The sequence below is a fragment of the Anopheles stephensi genome, chromosome 3 (assembly GCF_013141755.1).
Source record: "Anopheles stephensi strain Indian chromosome 3, UCI_ANSTEP_V1.0, whole genome shotgun sequence".
NCBI classification, from domain to species: Eukaryota; Metazoa; Arthropoda; class Insecta; order Diptera; family Culicidae; genus Anopheles; species Anopheles stephensi.
The window spans coordinates 20,308,457-20,334,684 of NC_050203.1; the positions used below are offsets into that span (position 1 = coordinate 20,308,457).

Genomic DNA, 26,228 nt, shown 5'->3' on the forward strand with positions numbered 1-26,228 from the left:
ATCATCTCAGAGTTCTCCAAATTTTTTACACGAGTTTTCTAAGTTTGACACTTACGTTGAATTAATCAAGATAATTTCAGGATTTATGCATTAGCTCAAGCATCCATTCTGTGGTCATAGCTCGGGTGTTACGTGGAAACTTGTGGAGTACTGTTTTCTAGAAGTGATTCCATGTCCAGGGAGCAGAAGCCATAACGGTGCCAGTCTACATACGGCGGGGTTCATATCCCATTCAGACTGCCTTCTGGTACGCAGGGTTTGACAACCATGCTTTTTGTAAAAGTCACAGCAAGCCAGAAATGACCATCTGCGGGCTTTGGAGATTGAAGTGCCAAAGGAAAAAGAGAATCTATGTCCAGGAATACCCTAGACAAGATCGTTCAAAGGACAACTTCAGCATGAAATTGGCCAAGGTAACGAACAAAATTATGGAGAAACTCTTTAACGGTCATTATGCTGATGAATAAGACATAAGATCTACCCTATAGTAGCGAATTAGAGTCGGTTCCCTACCACTCTGGTCACGTCATGAGACAGGAACCTAACAACCCAACCTGCCAGCTCATTTTAGGATAGTAGGCTTGCTTGGGCTCGCTACAAAGGATCAATAATTGGCAGACGACAGTGCTCGACTGTGGGTGACTGTGAGAGAACTCCAAGGCCGCTAAATTAAAAAAAAAATCTACTTATTTGGTAGCTTTCTCATGACGTGATCAACCCGTACAGGGAGGCCGAAGATTCTAGTGTGCTTTAAGAAGTATGGAAAAATATGGCTGGGGAAGATGACACCTCCAGAATTTCTTCTTCTTCCTTGGCACTATAACCGCGAGGGGTCTCGGCCTGCCATTTCTGGCTTTCTGTGATTTGATTTTACCCGTAGCAAAGCAGTCAGTGAACCCTGCGTACGGAGAGCAAGCGATCTGGATGGGATTTGAACCCCGGTCCTGCCGTGTGAAGACCCGCGCCGCTGTCGTCTCGGCCCCGACATAAATAGATTGATTATTTAGATTATTCAACAACTAACTCTTAAAATAACTAACCAATGAAGGGTTAAGTAAAACACAAAACCCTCACACGAACGAAAGCACAATGATGTCCAATATACAATGAACGGCAGTTGAGGGAAGACTTCCTACACCAAGCGGGCAAGCATGTCACCAACACTCAATCGCGCCTCACCCGATGGTGGATGAGGTGGCCGGTGGAAGTAGAGGGATGATTAATTTTCCTACCACCCGTCAACATGTCAAAAAACGAACGACTACAGCTAACCTCTGCTCCGGAACTACGGAACTAGTTCGTACTTGGCGTCCAAAACTTTTCCGGATCCATTCGCCGTCCATCCCATCGGCCTATTGACCGGCTAGGCGGGTGTTGTGCTAGACCGGTAACCCGGATGATTTGTCATGGAGCGAACGGATTAATTGGAAAGTCAAACTCTGCTGTAGCCAAAAGGATATCAAGGGGTTGATGGATGTAACTTTTCTGTGTGTCATATAAAGGGGGAAGAAGTTCTTTTGATCTTGAAATCGTCACCAAGTTTTTTTTAACACAGTTGGTGTGTGTTAAGGAACCGAATTGGTAATTGTAATTGTGATATTCTGCTTCCGGTCAGTAATAACTACGTTTTGTTTTAGTTGGACTTTAATACCACTTCGTATTCAGAGCCATCGGGTGGGCGAAATACAAGAGAAAGTTTAAATAGCTTTGTTGAAAGAATGGATTGGCGCTATGTTCCCGGCCAAACCTTAGATCGGTGTGGGCAGATTGCGTACGACCGCCTTCAGTACGTCCTCCGTCTTGAAGCACCAGTTGGCAATGTTTTTGCTCACCTTGCACCACTCCTCGCCATGCTTCGGTTCGGCCGCATTGCAACGGTCGATTAGCTCCTGCTGCTGCTGCTCCGTACCGTGCTGCAGCTCAAATTTGTAAAAGTATGCCCACGCGTCACCGAAATCGGGATCGATTTTGATCTGTTGCGGAATGGTAGAAAAATGGGAATTATTTAAGGGTTCTGTGTTTGTCCTGAGTAAACTCACCGTTCGATTAAACCAATCGCGACATTTCTGTAGCTTCCGCTCGCTCCAGAACAGCTTCGATACGGCCAGCAGGACGTGCGGGTCGTGCTCACATTTCTTCAGCGCATCCACCTAAACAAACAGAAGAAAAAGGAAGGGATTCATCAATTGTTTGCATCACTTCTTCGCTAACCTAAAAAACCAGGCGGCCGGTTGTCTTTCGTACGTACCGATTTGGTTTTCCTCTGTGGCCTGGCCTCGAGAAAGATTGATTCCGCCCACAGTTCGCCCGCATTTGGGCAGTCCTGCAGCGCGCGGGCCATCAGCGTGTTGGCCATATCCTTCATCCCGGCCCGTATCTCGATGCGTATCGCTGCCAACCAGAGCAGTGCGTTCTTCGCATTCTTCAACCGGCCACGCTCCAGCACGGACCGTGCCTTCGTCAGTAGGTTCCGCTTCTCTTCCAGCGCAGCCAACAGCAGCCACAGTGGGATCGAGTTCGGGCAACGTTTCAACCCAGCATTGTACGATTCGGCCGCCCGTTCCAGCAGCTCCTTCTGCTCCTCGATCTGTCCCTTCATCATCCACAGCTTGGCAAACTCGGGGAAAACTTTAACCGCATCCTCGAGCAAGCTAAGCGCCTCGTCCAGATTGTCCAGCGCCCACTCCAGCTTGGCCGATTTCATCATAACGCGCGGCGTCGGTGCGGATGCGCGTGCCTTCGCCAGCAACCGGCGCGCACGTTCGTATTCGGCATTTTCCGACTCCAGCTTAACGGCCGCCAGCCAAATGTCTTCCGAGTTCGGGTTCGCCTGGAAAGCGAGCGACAGAATCCCACGGGCCGCCGGTACATCGCCGGCCAACCATTTCGACTTCGCGCCCATCAACCACAGCACCTCCGACTGGGGACAGTGGGCGACCGCTTTCTGCAGCAACGCTTCCAGACTTTCGCGCGTGCCGTGATTCTTTTCGAAGTAAGCCGCCCGCAGCCAGATGCTCTTCTTCGACGGGAACTCGGTCAGCGCGTAGCTATACACGGCCCGCGCACACTCGAACGCACCTTCCTTGGCGCAATTTTCCGCATCATCGATCCACGTTTGCTTGCGATCCTCCTCGTCGATGCCGGTCGCTATGACGGCCCGCACGATCGCCTGACAACACTTGATGGCGCCCGATTTTTCTGCCTCGATCGCTTCCTGCAACCATTGGTCACGATTGATTTCGACCCCGTTCGCACTGAGCGATGACAGGGCACGATCGATAATCTTTTCCACCATGTGAATGTTGCCGTTCGCTTCCTCGAGCTTGGCCGCCGTCGTCCAGATCTGTCGATCGGTTGGAATCTTTTCGCGCGCCTTATTCAACACCTTCCGGGCGTTTTCGTACGTTTCCAGCCGGGCCAACGCTAACCACAGCTCCACGCTCGTGCCGCAACATTCGACCGCACGGGACAGCAGAATCTTGGCATCCTCCGGGTTCTCCATCTCGACCGCGGCCTTCCACAGCCGCACCGAGTTCGGGATGTGTTCGAGCGCTTTCCGGAACACGCGCCGCTTTGCCTTCGGTTCCGTTTCCAGATCGGCCGCCTTTATCCAGATGCGCACCGAGGTCGGGATGCGCCGGGCCGCCTGTGCAATCACGCCCTTGGCCGTGTCCGGCGGCTGGAGCCGGGCGGCTTCCAACCACAGGTCTTCACTCTGTGGGTTTTGTTCGCAGCCGCGCATAATTAGATTGCGTGCCATCTGCAGCTTGCCCGTGACCTCTTCCAGTCGGGCGGAAGCGATCCAGGCCGGTGGGTGGTATGGGTTCGTTTCGCGCACACTTTTTAGCAGCATGCGTGCTTTCTTGATGTCGTTAATGTCACCGCCGTACGTCGGGATCATGCTCTGCAGATCGGTCAGGTAGCCTTTCGGATCGACCACCGTCTGACCGGCCACGGAATCCGATACCTGCGACAGTTTCACGTTCATGAGCGTATTTCGCGCCTGACCGATTTTGCGCAGATCAAGATCTCCGCTTGGGGTTAGCATGCCCGGTGTGGCCACCCCCGGTATCATTGAAGCCAGTCCCGATCGACCGTCGATCGCCGTGGCCGATTCACCGCCCAGATTGCGCGACAGCACACTGTCCGGCAGGGGTGTAAACTTTTCCGCCCGCGGATTACGTTGCTTCTTGTTGCGGCTATCGCCCACCTCGGGCAGATTGGCCCATTCGTCCTCCGACACGGCAATCAGGTTGCGCTTCAGGTCGGAAAATTGTTGCTGAATTTTGGGCCGCTCCTGACGGTACCGCTCCAGGTCTTCCTTCAGCCGCTTCTCACGGTACTCTTTGCGCTTTTCGTCCATCCGCTTGTCGATGCTTTCGTAGATGGCGTCCGCCTCGGCATCGTCCTTATCGTACGGATCCTTCGAGAAGAGGGACCCACTGTACCCGCTGAACTCGTCGTAATTGGAATCGTTCAAATCTTCGTCGTCTTCCTCCTCTTCCTCCTTCTTTTTGCGCTTCGCTGCTGGTGGTGCGTGCCGGTCGTCTCTGTAAACAAAAGGGGGGAAAAGAAGGAGATTAGATCATGGGAAAATATTTATTAGCGGTTTCATACTTACGACACATCGTTGGCATCACGGGCGGGACCAATATCGGACCGTGTGGTGAATCCGGTAGCACTGGAAAGATACAAAAACATACATTCATTAGCAATTTGGTTTTCCGCTTTGGGAATTCGGTGGTCAGTACAAGCGGCTTGATACTTACCCTCTGCCCACACCAGCCACATAGCCGAGCGGTGCCGGAACGCCAAGGAAATGCTTCTTATTCTTGTTGCCCAACGTTGCTGCCGGAATGTGCGCCATATTGTGCAATATTTATTCACTTTTTAACGTAAAAACACCAAAATTTATGCCACTGTTTGGTGCGTGTTCTCTTGCTTTACTCGCAGGGTTTTGTTTATATGCGTGAAACGTTTCAGCGAATGTGACAGCTCTACCGGTTGGATGAAATATTTCGAACCGGTTATTTCACGCCGGTTTCGTTTGAAATATTGCGTCGATACACTGTGCGTTGCATTTTCGGAACAGTAGGACAAATGAAATTGTTTTTCATTTTGAATAAGTTTACAGTATTTTCAATAAAAAAATTAATTACAGCATTTTTGTACTAAATTGCAATACAATATCGTAATATAATCTCCTTTTGGTAGTTGTTTCGTTATTTAATTTTTTCTACAATATATTAAAATGATTAAAATTAAGTTTTTTCCATTCGGTTGTTCAAAGTTTTCATTTGTAACTTCAACCCCGGAAGGTATTAGCCTGCTATGTTGAATAATTATGACTTCATAGACTTAAATTAACTGTCCTGTGCTCGGAAAAAAAAACTCTGGTCGGGATTTGAGGTCTAAACCAGCGAGCCACCTCGGTTCTCTATTTTTCTTTTTCTATAAATTTCAATGAAGAAATCAAAACTTAAAATTTGTTAACTTAAAAGCAAATTGCTCTTGTATTATATGACCATGCAAATAGGAAAAAAAATCGCCATATTCTTCGCATGATAGAACTCAAACCATTAATCCGTATCGAACGACCGCACCGACCTACCGCACATGGACACAATTAGTATTTAATCATGCCCCATTGGCTTCCACCCTCATCACACTCCACACAAGATCAGCCAGAACTTTTAATAGCTCTCCGACGAAAACCCGAAAACGCCACCCGTAATAATCCGCACCACAATATAAAGTAAGCGCAGTTCCCTTCACCTTCACAGAACGATTCGACAGCTGATTCATTGACCTTGCCACCTTTGCAATCCGCGGATCCGCGGTGACACTGTCCCCCGGTAGAACTCAAGCTAGACAAAGGCACCCCATAACCCCGCAGGAGACAGAACGCAGCTGAGCACGTGTAAAGCAGCACTGCCCGCGAAAATTCTGCATCTTGTCCGATTGTCACTCACTCGCCGAAGAATGTGTTTACATCGCCGTTGTCCGAGAAACGCTCAGCAACCATTGGCTTTCACGAAGTTTCCGTACAACCAAAAACAAAACCACGCGGATCTGTGGACCATCTTCTTCCTCTACTAAACAAACATTTTCTCTCGCTAGGTCTTTCGCTCTCTCTCTCTCGGTTCGGTAGGTCGGGAAAATTCGCCGTGGAAACTCATCGTTTTTCCTTGTATTGAGGTGGAGATGGTCTCACAATTGTGCACGAGTTGTCGCGTTACCGTCGCGTAGTGTTCGTGCCCCCAGGAACTCATTTTCCTGGCGAAGCAGCCGTTCCGCATACGTCCCTAGAGAGTTGACTTTCGTTGGCGTTGGTCTGGCTGGCCCGGTGAGTATCGTACCGATGCACTCGTGCATCGGTATGGAACGTCGCGCTGCTCGGTGTCGGCATGACAGCAGACAGCCAGTTCAATGCGGCATTTCGCGGGATTCACAAATCCTTCTTCTGGTCCACGGTAGCACCCGTCGGTGGGTTTTGAAATGTCGCGACACGTCGTTTCCGTCGTTTGCTTCGCGTCACTATTTACAGTTCTTTGCCCTCCGAAAGATTGCACGTAATTTTAGTCAAAAGTGATATTTAAGGCAGTTTGTACCAGCGAAATGTTCTCTCGATTGTTCTAAGAAGCGTTACTTACCTTTTGCTCGTTTTTTTTAATGGTGGCATGACGAAGACCTTAACCGCAGGGCCTTGAACTTGACCCTCAACCCGAACGTCCTAGAGCAGTGTACGAAAGCAAAAAAAAATACAAGTGCCGGAAACACACGTTGCCTGCTTGCGTGTCGTGTTACGAACCTGCTGGATGCATTTCACCAGTGACCCAACGAACCCAGCGAAGTTTAACCCAACCTTACCTCGCGGTGCAAACCTATCCTTCAACCAGCAAAGCAGCAAGGTAGAATTAAAATTGATTCCCGTCCCGAGCAGTTTTGGAGTTGGAGTTGACCGTGAAAAAACCTAGCCATCCAACTACACATATCCCGATAGGTAAGCTGTTGTAAAGTATAGACATTTTCCCTCATGCTCTTTCAAGCTTTGCACCCTGGCCACAGGGCGGAACAATTACCGAACGTCATGCAAGAACCGTGCGAGTACCGGGCCTGCCGCTACTTAATCAACATTTTTGGCAGGGTTAGAGGGTTCTATTTTTAATCCACACGTCACCCTCTAACCGTCCCTCGGACTCGATCAGTTTTTGAGATCCCGGACTCGGATCGGAGGTTTTGTATGTGCTTCCTGCTGTCAGCGATAGCATCCACATCCAAAAACAACACATCAACAGCAGCGGTAGTAGGCATTGACTCTACCTACTTGGATTAGGTTGTGTATCACTGCGATAATGGTACGATATTGACACACTTTTTTTTGGCCAAAGAGAAATTAAAGCCCCTTCAAAGAAATTTTTGGGAGTAAATTAATTGACTTCAATTGCTCAAACTTTTAAAGATACACCAAGAATAAAGTGCGCCAATATTTTTTTATGGATATCTTGATTTCTTCATTTATCCCAACACTTTTTATATGTCAAGTTATCAGTGTGATCCTCCTAAAAATAATAATGGTTTAATTAAAAGAACCATGCCAGTAAACCGGTAATTAAATTAAATTATATCAAGTTTTTATTCATATTCTGGCAGACGGGTAGAATTTGGGAGCTCAATAAATATTTACTGTTTGAGTCCAGGCTTTCATACAGTACAGTACAGTACGGTACAGTTGATAAAAAAGTTGTTAAAAGTTAATTACAATTTTAAAGTTTGAGATTTTGCTTCATATATACTGAGGAAAAAATTTAGCAAAAAAAATAGAAGCGCTTTGCCTAAAATTAAAACAATTTTAAATTTGTTAAAATAAATTTGAAAATCTAAAAAAGTCAGCAAAAAATATAAGAAAAAAATAAAATAAATTGTACAAAATGATATGGAATAAAACATAGAAATTTAATTAAAAAAAGATAAAAATACAACATTTTTAGTGCTGAAAGCAATGAAATCAACAACGGATTCAAAAAACAACAAGAAAAAATAGAAACGTAGAAGAAATGTAAAAAAGCAAAGCAAAATAAGTAAACAAAACAAAACTGAAATAAATTGGAAATAAATTGGATAAATACAGTAACTTATAAAAGAATAGAGTAAAAAATGATTAAATTAAAAAAAATAATTAGTTGAGAGCAAGTATTACATCTGTAAGGAACTATTTGATCTGAAAACTAGTTGAAAACTTAAGTCTTGACTGGGCTGATTTATCCCATAATAATAATCAGATCTCTTACATGTACCTTTAATTGTTTGAGCAACTGTACCTTGTAGATTCAAATTAACTCCTCCGCGCTTGTCTTATCTACCTGGTACGGTGCTGTTTTCCTTCTTCTTTCATCAGGGGCAAACCCTTGATGAGAAGGGAATTTCGACTTATCCTGTATTTATGAAAGGTTCATAAATCTTTCTCAACTGCCAACTGCTTCCCTACCATTAAGAATGCCCTCTAGACTGCGCTAGACACAATTAAGATTGGGGGCTGGAATATACTCTAAGCCTGTGGTCACCGCTGCTCACCAGCCCGTTGTGGCTGTTTGGCAGGCTAGTGAAGCGTGAAATGAGTGACTGGGCACGATCGATGAAGATTTGTCGTCGTTCTTCCCGCTTATTACAGCACCATTCCGTGCGGTACAATGCGGTTTGAAAATGTAGATACATTCTAAATCACTTCTGTTGTCCGCTAATGATCGATTGGGTTTTGAAGCTTTCACTATCGAGACGTCTCACCAACCTCTCTTCAGGAAAGATCTTCGTAATAGGTAGAATGTGTGTGTGTTTTTTTTTGCAAAGTTAAAGTACTCTCGCAACCAATTTCGTACGCCGTTCGCTGACTAATTGTTGTGCAACTCATTCATCTGCCAAATGGTCAATCAATACGAAAGCTCGTTCCACAACACTCGCAAAGGGTGGCAAAGTCGTCACGCTAGCCCTTCATTCATACACTTTTGACTGTTTACTGCCACATGCTGCCGTACGGTACCGGGGTACTGTCTATGAATGAACCTCCTGGTGTTGGTGGGGCGACTGGGTTCTAAAGCTTTCAGTAATCACTTTCAATTCCGCAACCGGGCACACGCTGCTACTGCCAGTGCAGTCAGTATAATGATAATAACCAACAGCTCCCACGATTAGATGCAGCTGCCGCGCAAATCTTGTGCATATCATCGCGGGAACCAATTGTCGAGGTGCATCGGATCCCCCAGTGCGCGAGCATCGAGAGAGCAGCAGCTGTCGATCGTAAATCGCGTTTAACGCTCGTCATCATAAAGTTAGGTTAATTGCATCAAAACCCGATCGGGAGATGTCATCGGAACATCAGGACGCTTCAAAGCGCGCGTCTCATTATGGCGAATCACGATCGCGACATGCTGGTACAGGCGGCGTTGTACATTTTGACATCGATTTAATGAGATAAATTAGAATTCATAATATCGGGTTTTTTGGTTCATGTGCTATTTGTAGGCAGCAACATGCAAGCAACCCAACAGCAACCAGCATCCACAATGAGCGATCGTCACAAAGAGATAAAACGCGTGACTGCCGAGTGTGCTTTGTTTGTGATAAGATAGGGAAGTTGTGATGATGGTTTGACATTCATTTGTCCAGCAAATGTGATGCACTTTGATAAGCACCTTTCCATTCAACACCTGCCTGCCTGCCTGCCACGCTAATGCCCGGAATTTGTCAGAATTCTTCCGCCATTAACCCTTTTTTTTCTCTGCTTTCGCTCTCTTTCGCTTATCTGCCTCAGCAACACTTCCATTTGCTATATGATGCTTGCTGTGGGTTTTTGTGTGCGTATACTGTTAATCGTTAGCAACAAATCGAATCTTATAGCAATCAGATCCGTATCGTCCCGATCTCTTATCCAGGCTCGTGAGATCAAACCCCCGGGCGCCATTGTGATGCGGTGTCGCTGGGGCATCGTACATCGCGGTGTGTTTATATCACTTATAGGAAGCAAAGCCCAGAGGTTAAAGATGTTGCAAGGTGTCAAGTGTGCCTAGGTGTGTGTGTGGGAGAATGTTGTGATTTGCATAATTGAAGTGGCATTTGTGTGAACACAAGCGCACAATATGGCGGCCTTCCTACTCTGATACGTACGAACGTATCAGGAGAGATGTGGATCATATCGACAGACCAGCCAACTTTGCTCACTTTCGATGGATGGAAAGTGAGAAAAAAATCCGGTTGTTTACGGGTTTTCGCGCGGCGGGAAATCATATCGAAGTAAAAGCCAAACTGAAGGTGAATGGGATAGCAAATGGCGGACGGGAGTTTACACGCGCTTGGAAGGAATCTTCCGCTGGGAAATGTTTTGTCCGCCTAGCATAAATGAATGGGGTGCGCACTGGTGCTAGTGCAAATGTGTTTGTTATTGATTTCGAAGTGGAGATGGAAGAACAATACTCACCGGCATACATTACTGACCGCCGGCGTAGTTAGAATGGTTCGATTCGGGCGGTAAAAAAATACAACTGAGAAGGTTTTGTTTTCCATTTTTCGGAGCAATGTAAACAAGCATTCACATCTGCATTTTAAAATTTGCTCGAAAACAGCAATACGTATTGCGTCCCTGACGCCTTCAAGTATGCAATTAATATTTTTAAGTCTTTTATAAGCTAAATAATAATCAATCTAGGATAACAATTTGGGGTGTTGTACAGCTACTTCCATCGAGGAGCTTCATTAACTTCTTCCTTATAAACATAAAAAAAACCTCGAAAGGTATTGGCCTGTCGTTTCTGGCTTCCTGTGAATTGATTTTACCCGTAGTAAAGTATTCAGATCTTGGTACGGAGAAGCGGTCTGGATGGGATTTGAACCATCCCCGTCGCTGTCGCCTCAGCCACCGGACCGCTCCTCAGAAAGCCATAAATGGCAGGTATGAGGTTAAGTCAAGAAGAATAAGAAGAAGAAGAACAAGAACATGGGAAGCTCATGACCTCTGAAACCCTTTTTACCTCTTTATCTTAATTTGACCATAGTTAATTTAGGCCCAATGAGTATTAATTTGCCCATAGGTAGGGCTAAGGAGTAACGAATTCCGATGGAAACTGATACACATTTATAAAGGCCTAGCTCTACTATCACTATGTCCCAGAATCGCCCAAATTCTTAATATTTCCCTAGATCTCTAATTTCTTGGGCCATGGGTATGAGTACATGAAGCCTGAAGTTATGCAATTTATATTTTTGGAATCTTTTGTCAAGCAATACTCAGGCTCAAGGTATGAAGACTATCCTCTGATGTTCAAATCCCAGAGTTTTAGCGAGAGTATCCAGAACAGAACTCGATTAATAAGTTAAGGAGACGACACACTTTGTTCATCAAACGTTTAATCCTTCGCTCTATCCCAAAAAAAGAGCTCAACTTTTAAATCTTGTTTGATGCGCATAGCAAGAAGATCTGGCCGTCATAAAAAAAAACTTGATCATTTCTAGGCTACAACGATAATTATGGGACACTTCTCCCGTAACTGGATTCTCCGAATATCCGACCAAAAGCCCTCAAAAATCCTTCATTAGTTGTTCAATAATGTCCTCCTAACGCAACAACGCCCTTCCTGTCATAATTATTACAAAGCGAGATGAAACAATTATCACACCCATTGGCGCGTGCCTTCACGTTGCATCACAACTTTAAACGTACGTTAGTAACACGGTGGATGCAATTTTTTCCACCTCGGAAACTTACCCTATGCAAATGAGGTGTGTATATTCCGATGGCAGAAACCGGCGGAAAGTTTGGGCGACGTCAAAAAGGTAGTTCTTCGGCGCGACAAACCCGCCCTGGAAGTGGCGGAACGGGAATCCCCCGTTTCAGTGCGACTCGTTGGAATTCGAAGCAGCATGTGCTCTGGGGACGGCAGCGCCAGTATATTGGGGATTGGAATTGAGTCACACCGCAAACACACAAACCGTTGTCGTGTGCGATGATGTGTGGCGGGAAGCTAATCCAAACCCGGTGCACCACCTTACCCGCCGATCGACGACGCGTCCAAACCGCAATGACTCGTACGACGACTACGGACACCTGGTAACGGGTTGCGGAGTTTCTCCTTACCATTCGAATTCCACCAAGCGTGATCTTTCCCATTGCAGTGCAGGCGTTGGCTCGAAAGGTTGCGATTAATTGTTTCCACAAGTTCCATTACAGGCGGACACATAGTTCGTTGTTCACGGTATGCAAGGTTTGTGTTTGTATAGTTTCTACCAGCAACTACATGACGTTCGATCGAATGTTTCTCCTATCGATGTTCCACTGTCTCCGGGAAGACTTCCGGTGCGTGAGGCAATGTGTAGTTCCTTGGGGAAGGCCACACCGATCTCTTGTAGCAACTCTCCCCCCAGAACGCTTCCTAATCGACGTTCTGGTCCCTGGTAGCGTTGGTACGTACAAAGTCGGAAGTGTTCTCGGCGTACAACCGAACAAAGACCGTCTGATAGTTCGATAGTCTGCGATCGATACACGCCGGCGAGCACTGGAGTTTGCATAATGATTGCGAGTGGGAAAGTGTCTGGCTGGGCGCGCGCTTGACCCTCGCTAAAGTTTTGCAACAGTCGACGTCCGGGAAACGTGGAGGGAGAAAATGTTAACGTACTCTCGCGCATATACTTCCGCTAGCTGTACGGAAGCTGCGTCAGCGGTGTTGGACCATGTTGACTTTGGAGTGAGATGCGCCCATTTCCGAAGCGCAAGCATTCTTAGCATCGGTGCACGCATTTTGCGGGATCGGAGATGCGTGTTGTTGAAGTCGTTCGGCGCGAACGGTGTTCGAGACCGTGGCAACCTTCGAACGCTGTTTGCTTACCTGAACTGCTATTTCGCAACCCCGCAAGGGTTGGGCTCGCGAAGTTCACGGAGCCAACCGTTGATCGTTCAGTGACCGCCGCCGGCCTCTGGTGACTTGACTAAATGGGTCCAATTAATGTCACTGTCTGTTTAAGCTTTTCCCAAAAGGTGCGTGAGATAAGGCGCATTAGCTTGCCGTGGAAGCTTGCCTTTAACCCCGAAAGTCTGAGGGATTATGAGAAGGTCTCGGATGGAGCGCTAACCACACCAAAAGCTGCTGCGAGTTTGGGGCACGCTGAGCTACGTACATCGTTAGACACTAGACATCAGAAAATTGACACATCGACCTGATCCGGTGGATCGATAAGCGTAATTGAATTAGTGTTGCTTAATTGCTTTGGCGAGGTTATTCCAGCGTCTAATCATTTGCTCTCGTGATGGGAGAAGCGATGAATATCAGCCGATCGTTACGTTGGTTAGTTCGATGTGATCTTGCGTGGAGTGGTTTTCTATCCATTTCCGGTCTAGATGTTGACAAAAGGGGCAGATGCGACTTCCACTTGGAAGCAAGTGCTTTGTAAGCCAATAGTCTAGGGCCGGTGGCATTACATTGTAATGGTTGCTGTGTCAGACAACGCTAGAGCGAATCGCGAAGAAGGTTTTGTGGAGCTTTCCGAGCGTTAATAGAATTGTAATCTTGGCCGTCAATATTATTGACATGAACATCATCACCAAGCGCTCTCTCACACAGTACACTGATAGTAAGGATCAATTAAACGAAGCGCAAACAAAGACACAATAAACCGGAAGATAACTTTTGACCTAAGAAGCATTCGCAACGGCTCTTTTCTAGCATCGTTCTTATCGTCTGCGGTGCGATGAACAGACATTGCATCACACGTAGCAGCATGGCCGGCTTAATATCGATCCTCTCCGTGGTGTTTCATTGTCAGTTACTGCCAGTGCAAGTGTCGGACTAATCGATGCCAAATGATGTTCATATTACAGCAAATTCTTATCATGGCGGAGTATCAAAATTCGCCATCTTGACTCGCTCGACACCTGGCTATCTTATAATCTAACCAAAACCAAAGCCTGCGCTTCCTTTTCACATCTTATCAGGCCATTGATTGGAGGGGGGGAGGCAATCAGTTTTCCGTTGCCCTAATCCGTTTGCCCTCTTGGAACAATTATTTAACAACTCCCCACAAGGTAGGGATGCGCAAGGCGATGTCAGGCCTATCGTTGTCGGTCCCGGCATTACAAAACAGGTGCGCAACAGCGCCAAGGTGGTTAAGTAACTCCGTTCTCACCATTGTGCGCGCGTTGCGATGGACGTATGTGTTAGTCGTCAGGATTCCATAATTCGCTCGCGTTTCGTCAGCGATATGGCGGCCGCGAAAGGTACGTTCCAGAATAATCCAGACTGGGTGAGAACTCGAGAATTGGTGCATTCTATAGAGAATAGGAGAATAGGTGCGGTGGTGGTAGTGGTCGATCGATCTGGACTGCTCCACTGCTCCAAAACGGTGACTGCTGGGAGGTGAATGATTTAATTTAAGCAAATTATTAATTTCTTTACGATTAAAAGGCACACGATCGTGCCTGAGCCGATCGTATAACGCATTAGCGTTGCCGTTTAATTCAATTTTGAGAATCCTTTCACTGCAGCGGGGGCTTTGTGCTCGGATGACCCATGAAGTGCACACCTGGTTTATTACTTGGTGGGTTGATCGTTTATGTATGAAATTTTTCTAAAAATTGATTAATTTGTATTTTGAATATTTTTTTTTGAAGCTTGTAAAGTCGTAAAAATGGCAACAGCTTGAACTATTAAGTTAAAGAGCCTGTTATATCACGCGAGCCTTCAAGATGCCAGAGTTTCCACCTCACCCACCATCGACAGAATCGATGTAATCAGGGGGCCCCCGCTTCTAATCCCCATAGGACTTCTAATCATCCCAATAGACAAGGAGCATGGCATGATAGTCTTCGCAGCTCGCAGATAACCAAACGTGGGCAAGATCAGCTATGAACTTTAGAATGACAGGACTTCTAAAAAGACATTGCTCGGACCAGCAAAAATTACAGTTGAAAATTCTGCCTATCTATACTCAAGATACCTCGGAAGGCAGCCCTGGGTAAACCGATCTGAGTTTCTGATTTTTCGTGTTCTTCTTTGGAACTACAATCCCTGGAGATCTTGGGATGCAATTTCTTGCTATTCCTTGACCTCTATTCCTATGCTTATGAGGTCAACAAATCTTTATCTATCATCCTTGTTTAATTGACTATGGGCGGGCAGTCTGTCACAAACTAATAAGTTTAAAGCTATCTCTATCACGTTCATATGAACTCTAGAACCTACAAAACGGTCTAGCTCAATATTGTACATCGATTAAGCTTGAAAAAATTCCATTAATAAAAGTATCCATCGACGGTGAAACAAAGCATCTCCAGAGCATTGAATATCCCTCGCGAAATATGTAAATAAGTCCCAACTGCATTAAGATGTTACGATGCAGCCAGTTGTCTCTCTCGCTCGCCGGTCGGTTGTCAACGAAAGACAAATTGACTTGTGTACCCTCTTTTACACTCAGCCACGGTCGGAGGATTTCCCCCGACATCAGCAACAAACGCTTCCGATCGGTTAGCGAATTCTTCACGCGTCTCCAGGAAACCATGCGCTCATGGACCCGCAACCGTGTCTTTCCCCGGGGAAACAAAAAATCCCCACAGACATTTTATGACCCCGGTGGTCTAGAATATTGAACCGAATCACCTCGCGCTGCCCGGTGGAAGTAAAGCTAGAATGTTACTGTAACAAGTACAGCAACAGCAACAAAAAAAAACCCACCTTAAAACAAATAAATCATACAACAAAAAGAAGAAATGATCGCATCATGATCGTACGCGCTCTTCCTCTTCACCTTGAGCCGCATAGTACACACAGGTGTTGTTCTCGGTGGGGCGATCTCTCACACACTCTCTTTAGACTCTCAGCATGCTTGTTCGACCCCCAGTTGGGGAGGAACTAAAACCCCGGAAGGGTGCGTATTCCTCGACGCAAACCAGCCCCAAACTGCATCTCATTTGCCGGGGGTAGTTTGCGCGCGCGCGCGCACGCCAATCGAAAAATTGGAGGAAAGTTAGGGTAGAAGGGATGCCCTAACCAGCAACAGGGTGGAACAGATAAGGAGTGCGGCGGGGGAGGAAGGTGTTGCGGGGAAGCATCACACACACACACAGACGGGTCGGGTGGGAGTGTGATTTAAGATGATAGCGATCGTAAGCGAAACGGTGAAACCACAGCACCGACCGGGTACTCCTGATACTAGTGACTCGTCACTGCCCGGAGACGCTCAGTCGTTGGCAGATCGCGGCTTCGATCGGATGTACACAACAGGCACCGGCAACAGCACCGGACGGTCCCGAACGGTATCTTATCTCCCGCGTGCCAGAGGAGCAAACGACGACAACGCCGCATCCCAGGCAGGTTCGCGAATTGTTGTGCTGTGAAGTGCGTGCCGCACACTTGTGTTAGCAACGCGCGGTGATTTGGAAGAACTTGCCAAAAAGGTATACTACAATTTTCAAAGAATCGGTTCCCCAAAAATGTGTTTACACACGTGGTGCGTTAATCGAATTGAGTGCTCAGAAGACATACACTCCGGGAGTTAATCTTGTTTTATCAAGTGCCTTAATGAATGGAACGCCCAGCTAATGAAGGCGTCGGCGATGATTGTGATTCCATGAAAGGAAGGAAGTGCCTGCTCTCCTCATGTGCGTTCCAGTTCCTGGTGCTGCGGGCAACAACGCAAGGAGAACATTTTTCCTAATGCTAACGAGTGAAATGCTACCGTGGCAGTAATTAGTGCACGCATTACAAATTGTGACTGCCGTCGATCGGCCGACGATTTACTTTGGCATTTGGTGCGTTACTTAGTGCGTGTCTATACGCGGGCTTCGAATTCTTGAACCTCATTACGGTGTGGGCGCTCCTCACTAACAATCGAGCCTTGAAGTGTGTGTGTGTGTGTGTGTGTGAAAAACTCCCAAGCCCCCGTGTGCGCAAGTGCGTTTGATGCAAGTAAAAAAAGGGGGGGCCAACTAACAGTGTAGCCGTAATGAGTGATCTATCAGAAACTTCGTTCCAAACGCAGAACGACTTCCCGATGGCGTTTCGCTGATAGTGGTGCTTGATCAATCAACACACCGTTTTCTGATCGCGGGGGAATAACAGGGAATCGATTTGCGCGCAACATCAATTTTTATGGGAATTAAATTGATAAAAATTGATCTTTTCTAACGCACACTCAAGCTTCTTCGGTGGTTTCAATTGACCACTATTAGTGGGGTAAAGAGAATTCCGCTGTGTGTGGATTTTTATCTGACCGGTGGCTGCGTTATCATCGGATAACGTCACCGATCGACGACTATCGATAGGTGTAATTAATATTCATTCTGTGTGTCCGGTGACGTCGTCGTGATGGGTGTCCAAAATTTGTATTTTTTGAACTCGAATACTTACTCGATAGCCTCACCCACACACATTAATATTCATTTCGCGTGCCGTTAAACGGCTGTCAAAAAGCCATGTTTGTAGATCAATATTTGCACGCACGTGTGTTTGAGGTGGATGTTTCGTTTTGGCGGGCGCACATGGGCGAAGATATAAGGCGGCAGCAAATGAATCTGGGCGCATTTGTTTATTGACACCAGCGGTGTGATGAATGGTGTTTGCGTTAAGGGAATTCTCAGTTTGAATTAGGTTGCAGATTTTTAAATCCCTTTTTGATTTTCGACTAGCTATCCAGCTGCTTCTTCATTATTGGCCTGCCATTTTTTGAATTATTAGACTTATTGTACCCCGGATCAGTCAGTCCTCACTATGGGGGAACGGCCGAGATGAAACTTGAACCCCCGGTCCTGACGTGTGAAGACTATCGAGCTATGGGTAATAGAAAATCAAGGATAGCCAGAAATATATAGAGTAGAATATGATGTGGATAGAATAGAGATTCTGTAGATAGAATGAGCTCCAAAGCCGCACACAAAAACCTAACTACTCCACAGTTTGTGTATCCGGTGGAACATTTGCTTTGGCATGTTCCCAATATGTAGTACTGTTTGTGTTTTTCGCTTAAGTTACTAGCGCCTGTAAGTATGCAATCACTTTTGGAGAGTTTATTTTTGTAACAAATTGAGACAGTTTGAGATCAAAGCTAGAGTTGCAGAACTGGTTTAATATTGGATTTAACTAAGGTTGACTTGACAAGGAAGCCAGTAATGGCAGGATAAGATCTCTCGATGCTTCAGAGGTAAATTAGAAAGAGATTATTGTTACCAAATTCATCTACTAAATGTAGATTAAAAATGCCACGAGGCTACTGCCAGGCACGTGCACAAAACTCAAGGACACTGAAATGAATTCCTGAGAAAGCAGGAAGGCCAGGAAATAAAATGACATCACTGAAATCCGTAATTCTGACTGCATTCCCGATTAACCGAGCGACCATTAATTACATACAGTAGCATCGTCTCCCTTTCAAGGGCTGAGAGCTGGTGCTGGTAGGGACCGCCGATCGTGCCCGATTCAATTAATGTAAATTGATTTGCATTACAATTGGCAGCATCCCGGTCGGTGATGCATTTTGGAAGCAGTACTTGCAAATGACGCTGAAGAGTAGTAAACACTCTTCTACTGGCCAAACCCTTGTTAGCTTTAATCTCTGCGTCGACCGCCCCATGCAAACATCACTTCAAACCTCTTTCTTGTGTATGTAACAGACAAACGAGCAGCAGGTAGCATCAGCAAACACATTGCCGGCCAAGCGGAATCGCTTGAAGATTATGATCTTCAGCGATTCGTGTGCATCTTCCACCACTAGCTCCTGCTGCTGCTGCTTCTATATCGATCTATTTATTGTTTGTTTGCCAGGGAACAGGGAGAGACCGCTTGCGACTCCTCCGGGTATGGTTTTGACGCGTGTTCGCGTGACGATCGCGATGGCGTTGATTGCCCTCGGAGTCCTCCGTTCTCCGTGCCGGCGTGATGAAGTTCAAGTGCACTTGATACGTTCGACGCCCAGCCACCGGCGGCACGAGCTGGTGTAATAATTTATAATTAATATAACGCAACTTGGACCATGTAGTAGCAGTAGTAGTCGCCGGGAACACACATACACACTATTCGTGGGGAGTATAGCTCTATGATTAATTTGGTTTTGGGTTTGATTTTCTCCCCAGAACGCGTGCTCTCTCTCTCGCTCAAACACTTTACAACGTACAAACAAACATCACTAGCCCAGCGCCATCATGACGCCCAAAGAGTATCCTCAAGGTAACGGATCGCTCCAGACGATGAATCTCAAGAATAGTGCCAGTGCCGACAACATGTCGGTGGCAAGCCACAAAAGTACCAAGGATATTTTGGATGTGTAAGTATACTCCAACACCAAGAGACTATGGAAGACCCATTGGGATGCTAACACACGTGATTGATCTTCTTGCAGGAAATTCAGCAAAGCACCTACCAAAGAACCAATCTCACAATCCGTCTCGTACTTTAAGCTGGTAAGTTCACGCCGCAACAATGTCCCGCTTCGATGGCAATTTAACATTCCCCCCCTCCGGTTCGTTCCGCTTACAGTTCCGGTTTGCCACGTGGGGCGAAGTGTTTGCCACGCTGCTAGGCATCCTGCTCGCGTCGATGGCATCGCTCGGCCTACCGTACGGTGTCATTCTGTACGGCGAGTTTACCACGCTGCTCGTCGATCGTACCATCGGCATCGGCAAATCGACCGACACGGCCATCCTCTCGATATTCGGTGGCGGCAAAGTGCTGTAAGTATATCCGGTGGTTGCGACAATCTCACGTGAATGGGCACGTGTGAGCTCTGCAACTGCCTCGTTGACCTCGCTGGTTTGCACCGTTTGACACCTGAACAGATCGGAATCGAATCAATTAACCAAGCGGCACGGCACTTGGTGTGAAGCAATTGGCGTACCAAATAAACAAATCAATAAAAGCGCTCTTTATCGCTTTTCGGTTTTTCGGGGCGGTTTTTTGCGCTGTTTGTCTCCAGCAATGACTTTTCACGATCCACACATGTCTGCACATGTTTTGCTAACTTCCCAAATCTTATCTCGGATTATCGTAGAGTGAACGCAACCGAGCAGGAGAACGCAGCCGCCATTATGGAGGACGCGAAAGCGTTCGGGCTCGGTGTGGTAGCGGTCACGATACTGCAGTTCATCTTCGCCACCCTCAGCGTCGACATTATCAACCGTTCGGCACAGAAGCAGATCAGCCGGATACGGCAACTGTTTCTGAAGGCCGTCCTGCGCCAAGACATGACCTGGTACGATCTCAACAGCGACGACAGCTTTGCGGTGCGCATTACGGAGTAAGTAGTGCATAGTGCGGTCGAGTGTAGTGACGCGGTACTATATGTGTTGCATCTTGCTCCATTTTCCCTTCCCCCCCACCGATAGCGATCTGGACAAGCTGAAGGAAGGTATTGGCGAGAAGCTGTCCATCTTCACGTACCTGGTGATGTCATTCGTAATATCTGTGATATTTTCGTTCTTCTACGGTTGGAAGCTGACGCTCGTGATACTCAGCTGCGCACCGATCATCATACTGGCGACCGCATTCGTTGCCAAGGTGGGTACTATTTTCGGCGGGAATCTCTCGCTCCGTCCGTTTGCCAAGCACGGTCGTTTTGAGGAATTTGCTGCGATTGTATTACGACGAGCTCGATCGCTGGAGATCAGATTTTGTCTTAAATCAATACGCGCTGTAGACTACGAGTTGAAGGTGTAGCTTTTGGAATAGAATTCCATAATGTCGGAAGTAGTCCTTCAAAAGTAGACGTTGCTGTTGAATAACTCGTAGGACCTGTCGAACTTCTATGAAGTTGTTAGACCCTGGGAGTCTTGACTAGGTCTCCTATAGCTCCGTTAACGCTTAAAGTCGTGATCTGGCTAGCTTCCCGGAAAAGAATTGGAGCTCCAAGCCACTAAGAAATATCCCCAACTGCTATCAATTTTACCTTGCATCTGTATAATCCACAAGACTTTCTCTAACGTATCCCGCAAACGCTTTACCTTCCCAGATGCAAAGTACGCTCACGGAGAAGGAACTAAAGTCCTACTCGTCGGCCGGTGCTGTAGCTGAAGAGGTACTCGGCAGCATCCGTACCGTGGTTGCGTTCGGTGGCGAAAAGAAGGAGCTCGATCGATACCGGGAACGGCTGGCCGGCGCGGAACTGAACGGTCGCCGCAAGGGTCTATTCTCCGGCATCGGTGGTGGCATCATGTGGTTCATCATCTACTGCTGTTACGCCCTTGCCTTCTGGTACGGCATTAGCCTCATCCTGGAGGATCGTGATAAAGATCTGAAAGACTACACGCCCGCCGTGCTGATCATAGTGCTGTTCGGTGTGTTGGCTGGGGCACAAAATCTTGGCCTATCCTCGCCGCATCTGGAAGCGTTCTCGACGGCCAAAGGTTCGGCGGCAACCATCTTTTCCGTGATCGATCGTAAGCCGGAAATTGATTCGCTTGGTGATGCGGGACTGCGACCGAAATCGATGCAGGGTAATATAAAGTTTACCAACGTATGCTTCCGCTATCCGGCCCGGAATGATGTGCAGGTGTTGCAGGGCTTAAATTTGGAGATCAAAACTGGCCAAACCGTTGCGCTGGTCGGTCCGTCCGGGTGCGGTAAATCGACCTGTCTGCAGCTGATCCAACGGTTGTACGATCCGCTGAGTGTAAGTGTTGGAGGAGGCGGGCGTGTTACTGTCCCCCATATTTACAAGGTCTGTTCTTGTTTTTTTTCCCCCTCTCCAGGGTACGGTCACCATCGATGGTACGAAGGTGAGCGAGCTAAACATTGGCTGGTTGCGTTCGTTTATCGGGCTCGTCGGTCAGGAGCCCGTCCTGTTTGCGACCACGATTGCCGAGAACATACGGTACGGTAACCCGGACGCTACGCAGAGTGAGATTGAATGTGCGGCCAAAATTGCCAACTGTCACAGCTTCATCATGAAGCTGCCGAACGCGTACGGTACGATGATTGGTGAGCGTGGTGCTCAGCTGTCCGGTGGCCAGAAGCAGCGCATCGCGATCGCTCGTGCCCTGGTACGCAATCCCAAAATTCTGCTACTCGACGAGGCTACGTCCGCACTCGATCCCAACTCGGAAAAGCGTGTGCAGGATGCGTTGGAGCGGGCCAGCAAGGGACGCACGACGCTCGTCGTGTCACACCGTCTGTCAACCATTACGAACGCGGACAAGATCGTGTACATCGACAAGGGTGTGGTGATGGAGCAGGGCACTCACGAAGCGCTGATGGCTGCCCGCGGTCTGTACTATGAGCTGGTGGTCGCTAGTGGGTCTCAGAAATCGGCAGATGATGACGAGAGCGTCCCGTTGGCACCGAGCGCCTTCTCCATGCGTCAGGAATCGGTTGAAGATGGTGCGGATGGATCGGACGATGAGTCGGACAGTGGAAAATCGGACGAAAAGAACGAGGAAGAGCAGGAGGAGGTGTACCACGTGTCGGTGCTACGATTGCTGAAGCTCAACTCGCCCGAGTGGCATTACATCCTGTTCGGGTGTGCTGCTGCAATCGTTGTCGGCGCCTCGTTCCCAGCGTTTGCTGTCCTGTTTGGCGAGATGTACGGTGTAAGTAGAGGGCAGCTGATCTTCAATAGCTCGGATCGCCTCAATAACTCTCATTATCGTTCCAGATTCTTTCGGTCGCTGATCCAGCATTCGTAAAGCAGGAATCAAACTTCTACTCCCTACTGTTCCTGGCACTCGGGCTCATCACCGGCCTGGGAACGTTCTTCCAGACCTATCTGTTCAACATTGCCGGCGTGCGGCTCACGTCCCGCCTGCGACAAAAGTCGTTCAAGGCGATCGTCACGCAAGATATGGCTTGGTTCGATGAAAGCCGAAACGCGGTTGGTGCTCTCTGCGCCCGTCTGTCGGGCGATTGTGCCAGTGTGCAGGGTGCCACGGGTACTCGGATCGGATCGCTACTGCAAGCCGCCTCTACCATTTGCATCGGTGTGGGAATTTCTTTCTTCTACTCCTGGAACCTAACGCTCGTGTCGATCGTCGCCATCCCCGTCACGCTAGCTTCGATCACACTCGAGTCACGCTACACCCAGATGAGCAGCTTGAAGGAAAAGCAATCGCTCGAAGGTGCTACCAAGCTGGCGGTGGAAGCCATCTCGAACATCCGTACGGTGGCTAGCCTGGGACAGGAGCAGCATGTGCTGCACCGGTACAGTCAGGAGACGGTTAAGATCGATGATGCCTGCCGGCGTAAGACACGGCTGCGGGGCACGGTGTTTGCCCTGGGCCAGGTGATGCCCTTCGCCGGGTACGGGTTGGCTCTGTTCTACGGTGGAAAGCTGGTATCGGAGAAGGAACTCGAATACAAGGACGTTATCAAGTGAGTGTGGCTTTATTTTTTTTGCGGCGGTTTGTTCGCTTCGTTTTCACTAAACCGAGTCGTGTTTGCAGAGTCTCGGAAGCCCTTATCTTCGGCGCCTGGATGTTGGGACAAGCGTTGGCGTACGCACCGAACGTAAACTCGGCCATCCTTTCGGCGGGACGTTTGATGAAGCTGCTCGACCGTACACCGAGAATGCATAATCCTTTCAGCTCGTACCACTCGCTTTCGCAGGTACGATGCTAGGTTCAGCAATAGCGGATCTAAGTACAAGTAGTAATGCTCTTGCCATCTGTTTGCAGCGTACGGAGGGCGATATCAAGTTCACGGATGTAGAGTTCCGGTATCCGACGCGTCCGTCCGTGCCCGTGTTGCAAGGCTTAAACCTGGACATTGGTAAAGGGCAAACGGTAGCATTGGTTGGGCCGTCCGGCTGTGGCAAGTCTACCTGCATCCAGCTGCTTCTCCGATACTACGACCCCGACAGTGGCAAGGTGGTAAGTACTTTGGGCGTGATGCGAGTTCCTTTTTGGCATTTGCTGATGGGCTCCTCCAATTTCAGGATATTGACGGTACAACCACGACCGAGTTCTCGCTCAACCGTATACGCGCCCAGATGGGTCTGGTATCGCAGGAACCGATCCTGTTCGACCGTACCATTACGGAAAACATTGCCTACGGAGACAACACGCGCGATATTGCAATGCCGGAGATTATCGAAGCGGCCAAGATGGCAAACATACACGAGTTCATCGTCAACCTGCCGAAAGGCTACGACACCAGCCTCGGCAGTAAGGGCGCTCAGCTGTCCGGCGGCCAGAAGCAACGGATTGCGATCGCCCGCGCATTGGTGCGCAATCCGCGCGTGTTGCTGCTGGACGAAGCGACCTCGGCGCTGGACAACCAGAGCGAAAAGATTGTGCAGAATGCGCTAGATCATGCACGAACCGGACGTACGTGCATTATCATTGCCCACCGATTGACCACGATCCAGAACGCGAACCTCATCTGCGTCATCCAGAACGGGGTGGTGGTGGAGGCCGGAACGCACGATGAGCTGATGGCGAAGAACAGAATCTACGCGAAGCTGTACCAGATGCAGCAGGTGGCGTAAGTAGGCGTGCAAATAACCGAGATAAGAACCGTTGTTCCTATACCCCTCCTGTCACCGTACGCACGTTGACTGCCTTTCCCGACGATGGCGAGCGCAACGGGCGGGGGACCCACTGGAACTGGCCATATCCAGCTTAACATGCAGCAGTATTTATGTTCGTCGCACAAGCCAACACAAGACCAATTAGTGGATTAGTAGAAAGGAGCGCTTAAGAAGCTTGCTTATGACGCGCCATTTTGTTTGGTGCGGAAAGATGTCCAAAGATGGCGGTGCAGAGAGAGAGGTAAACCGCCCCGTACAAGACAAAATCAAAGACTTATCAAACAATCAAAAAGAGTCCTGTGTGTGTGTGTGATTGTGGTGTAAGCCGGGGATTTGGAAGAGATGTATGTTTCAGTACAGCTTTACGGGGTCCATTTTGCCCGGCGTCCGTTTGCCGCTGGAAGAAGAAAAACGAAACGAAAGCCCCAAAAAAAATCGATATTGCATTGTGATCGATGCCCACCGTTCTTTCGCAGCCATGGCTAAAACCCTTACGCCTTACGCCCCGAGCGGGGGGGGGACACTCTGTCTGAACGTACGTGATAATCGAAGCGCCTCCGTAGGACGTAGTGTCTACTCTTAGTGATAAAACGTTATTAATTAGGCTAGGCGAGCGTAACACAATACAGCAAGGATGTGCCCGGAAGGTGTTCGGGTGATCTGATCTGGAAGGATGGAATGGTTTGCATTGCACAAATTGCTACATATTGCGCAGCCCGATTGCAGCTAGGGTAGAAGCTTTTGGTAGATAAGTAAGGGCAGATCCAAACAACACCTATCCCAGCACAGTGTCACGCGTTCCACATTTTATCGCTCTTCCTAAGCACACAGCTACAGATAGGTTAGCAGAGTTAGCAAACTTGCTTGTAAACCAATCTCTGCGCTAGATAGCCGAATGGAAAATCGGCTCGATCGATCATTGGGTGTTGGTTGGACGAAGGAAGTAAGAAAGTGTCAAGCAAGAAGCGCATCAATGAGATGCGATTGCTATTTATCAAACTTGTAGATAAGAGAGGCTCGAATGATCGGATCGAATCGACAGAAAGCGCATTGACATAATCGGATGTGGGAAGCGGATTTGTTCCAACTTTGCTACAACACAAACCCCCGTTTAGGCTCAATACCACTCGCTCAATCTCTTTATCGCTGGATTAATTATTGATCTGATCACTATCAATCCCGTTTTCTATTTAATATTAAATAAATAAATTATATTATTATTAATACACGGTGTTCGTACTATACAGAGCTGTTAGAGCATAGTTGTCCGAGAAAGCTTTGTGGTAAAGATCCGAGTAAAGATCGTAGTGAAGACTGACTATCCAACTACGTGGCATCAGTAAGTCTAGTAAGCCTGAAATTATCTTAAGGCAGGCATTATCTTAAGAGGTAGGTTGTTAAACCAACATGCAGGTTCTAAATTTTCAAACCTCTGCGCGAGGCCATTTCTGGCCTACTAGACTTAACGATACCGCATGATTGCATAGTCAGTCCTCACTACTGGGGAACGGTCCGGATAGGAGTTGAACTCCGGTCCTGTCGGTGCCCTTGTCGCCTCACCACCAGACCGCCCCAACTAGAACTTGTCTTTATATCCTGCTAGACCAAAAAAGAAATCTTGATCGAAATTCCTTAATCGCGACCTTAAAATTGGACAAATACTGCTCCGCTCCAAAAGCTTTCACTTTTATCGTGCTGAACCTTTAAAGCGGACAGATATCGGTAGCTTTCGGATGTGCTGGACA

The 26,228-nt window shown here is 47.8% G+C and overlaps 2 protein-coding genes across 3 annotated transcripts; one reads left to right on the forward strand and one right to left on the reverse strand.

The window, feature by feature from the left end:
* Positions 1-1,684: 1,684 nt before the first annotated feature.
* On the reverse strand, positions 1,685-4,973 carry LOC118512786 (pre-mRNA-processing factor 6-like). Its single transcript, XM_036057702.1, has 5 exons — positions 4,770-4,973; positions 4,622-4,681; positions 2,249-4,550; positions 2,040-2,150; positions 1,685-1,973 (listed from the first exon to the last, which is right to left on the reverse strand). Exons 1-5 carry the CDS (start codon positions 4,865-4,867, stop codon positions 1,749-1,751), a joined length of 2,796 nt encoding a protein of 931 aa, XP_035913595.1. The 5' UTR covers positions 4,868-4,973; the 3' UTR covers positions 1,685-1,748.
* A 1,895-nt stretch (positions 4,974-6,868) lies between these two features.
* On the forward strand, positions 6,869-25,709 carry LOC118512787 (multidrug resistance protein homolog 49). Of its 2 annotated transcripts, none has more exons than XM_036057704.1 (12): positions 6,869-7,003; positions 19,103-19,293; positions 19,369-19,429; positions 19,506-19,699; positions 20,017-20,262; positions 20,351-20,522; positions 20,974-21,633; positions 21,713-22,549; positions 22,615-23,327; positions 23,399-23,561; positions 23,630-23,824; positions 23,890-25,709. In XM_036057704.1, exons 2-12 carry the CDS (start codon positions 19,172-19,174, stop codon positions 24,439-24,441), a joined length of 3,915 nt encoding a protein of 1,304 aa, XP_035913597.1. In that variant the 5' UTR covers positions 6,869-7,003; positions 19,103-19,171; the 3' UTR covers positions 24,442-25,709. The 2 variants fall into 2 exon arrangements, with proteins under 2 accessions (XP_035913597.1, XP_035913596.1); XM_036057703.1 differs by lacking the exon at positions 6,869-7,003 and adding an exon at positions 16,173-16,432.
* The last annotated feature ends 519 nt before the right edge of the window (positions 25,710-26,228 follow it).

What these genes read in the sequence shown, in the direction of transcription:
- LOC118512786 (XM_036057702.1), bottom strand. Translation starts at nt 4,867, where the DNA reads ATGGCGCACATTCCGGCAGCAACGTTGGGCAACAAGAATAAGAAGCAT. An exon ending in GTGGCTGGTGTGGGCAGAGG is followed by an intron (nt 4,682 to 4,769) that starts GTAAGTATCAAG and finishes GTATCTTTCCAG; the next exon opens with TGCTACCGGATTCACCACAC. An exon ending in GCGATTGGTTTAATCGAACG is followed by an intron (nt 1,974 to 2,039) that starts GTGAGTTTACTC and finishes ATTCCGCAACAG; the next exon opens with ATCAAAATCGATCCCGATTT.
- LOC118512787 (XM_036057704.1), top strand. Translation starts at nt 19,172, where the DNA reads ATGACGCCCAAAGAGTATCCTCAAGGTAACGGATCGCTCCAGACGATG. An exon ending in GGTTGTACGATCCGCTGAGT is followed by an intron (nt 21,634 to 21,712) that starts GTAAGTGTTGGA and finishes CCCCCTCTCCAG; the next exon opens with GGTACGGTCACCATCGATGG. An exon ending in TGTTTGGCGAGATGTACGGT is followed by an intron (nt 22,550 to 22,614) that starts GTAAGTAGAGGG and finishes TTATCGTTCCAG; the next exon opens with ATTCTTTCGGTCGCTGATCC.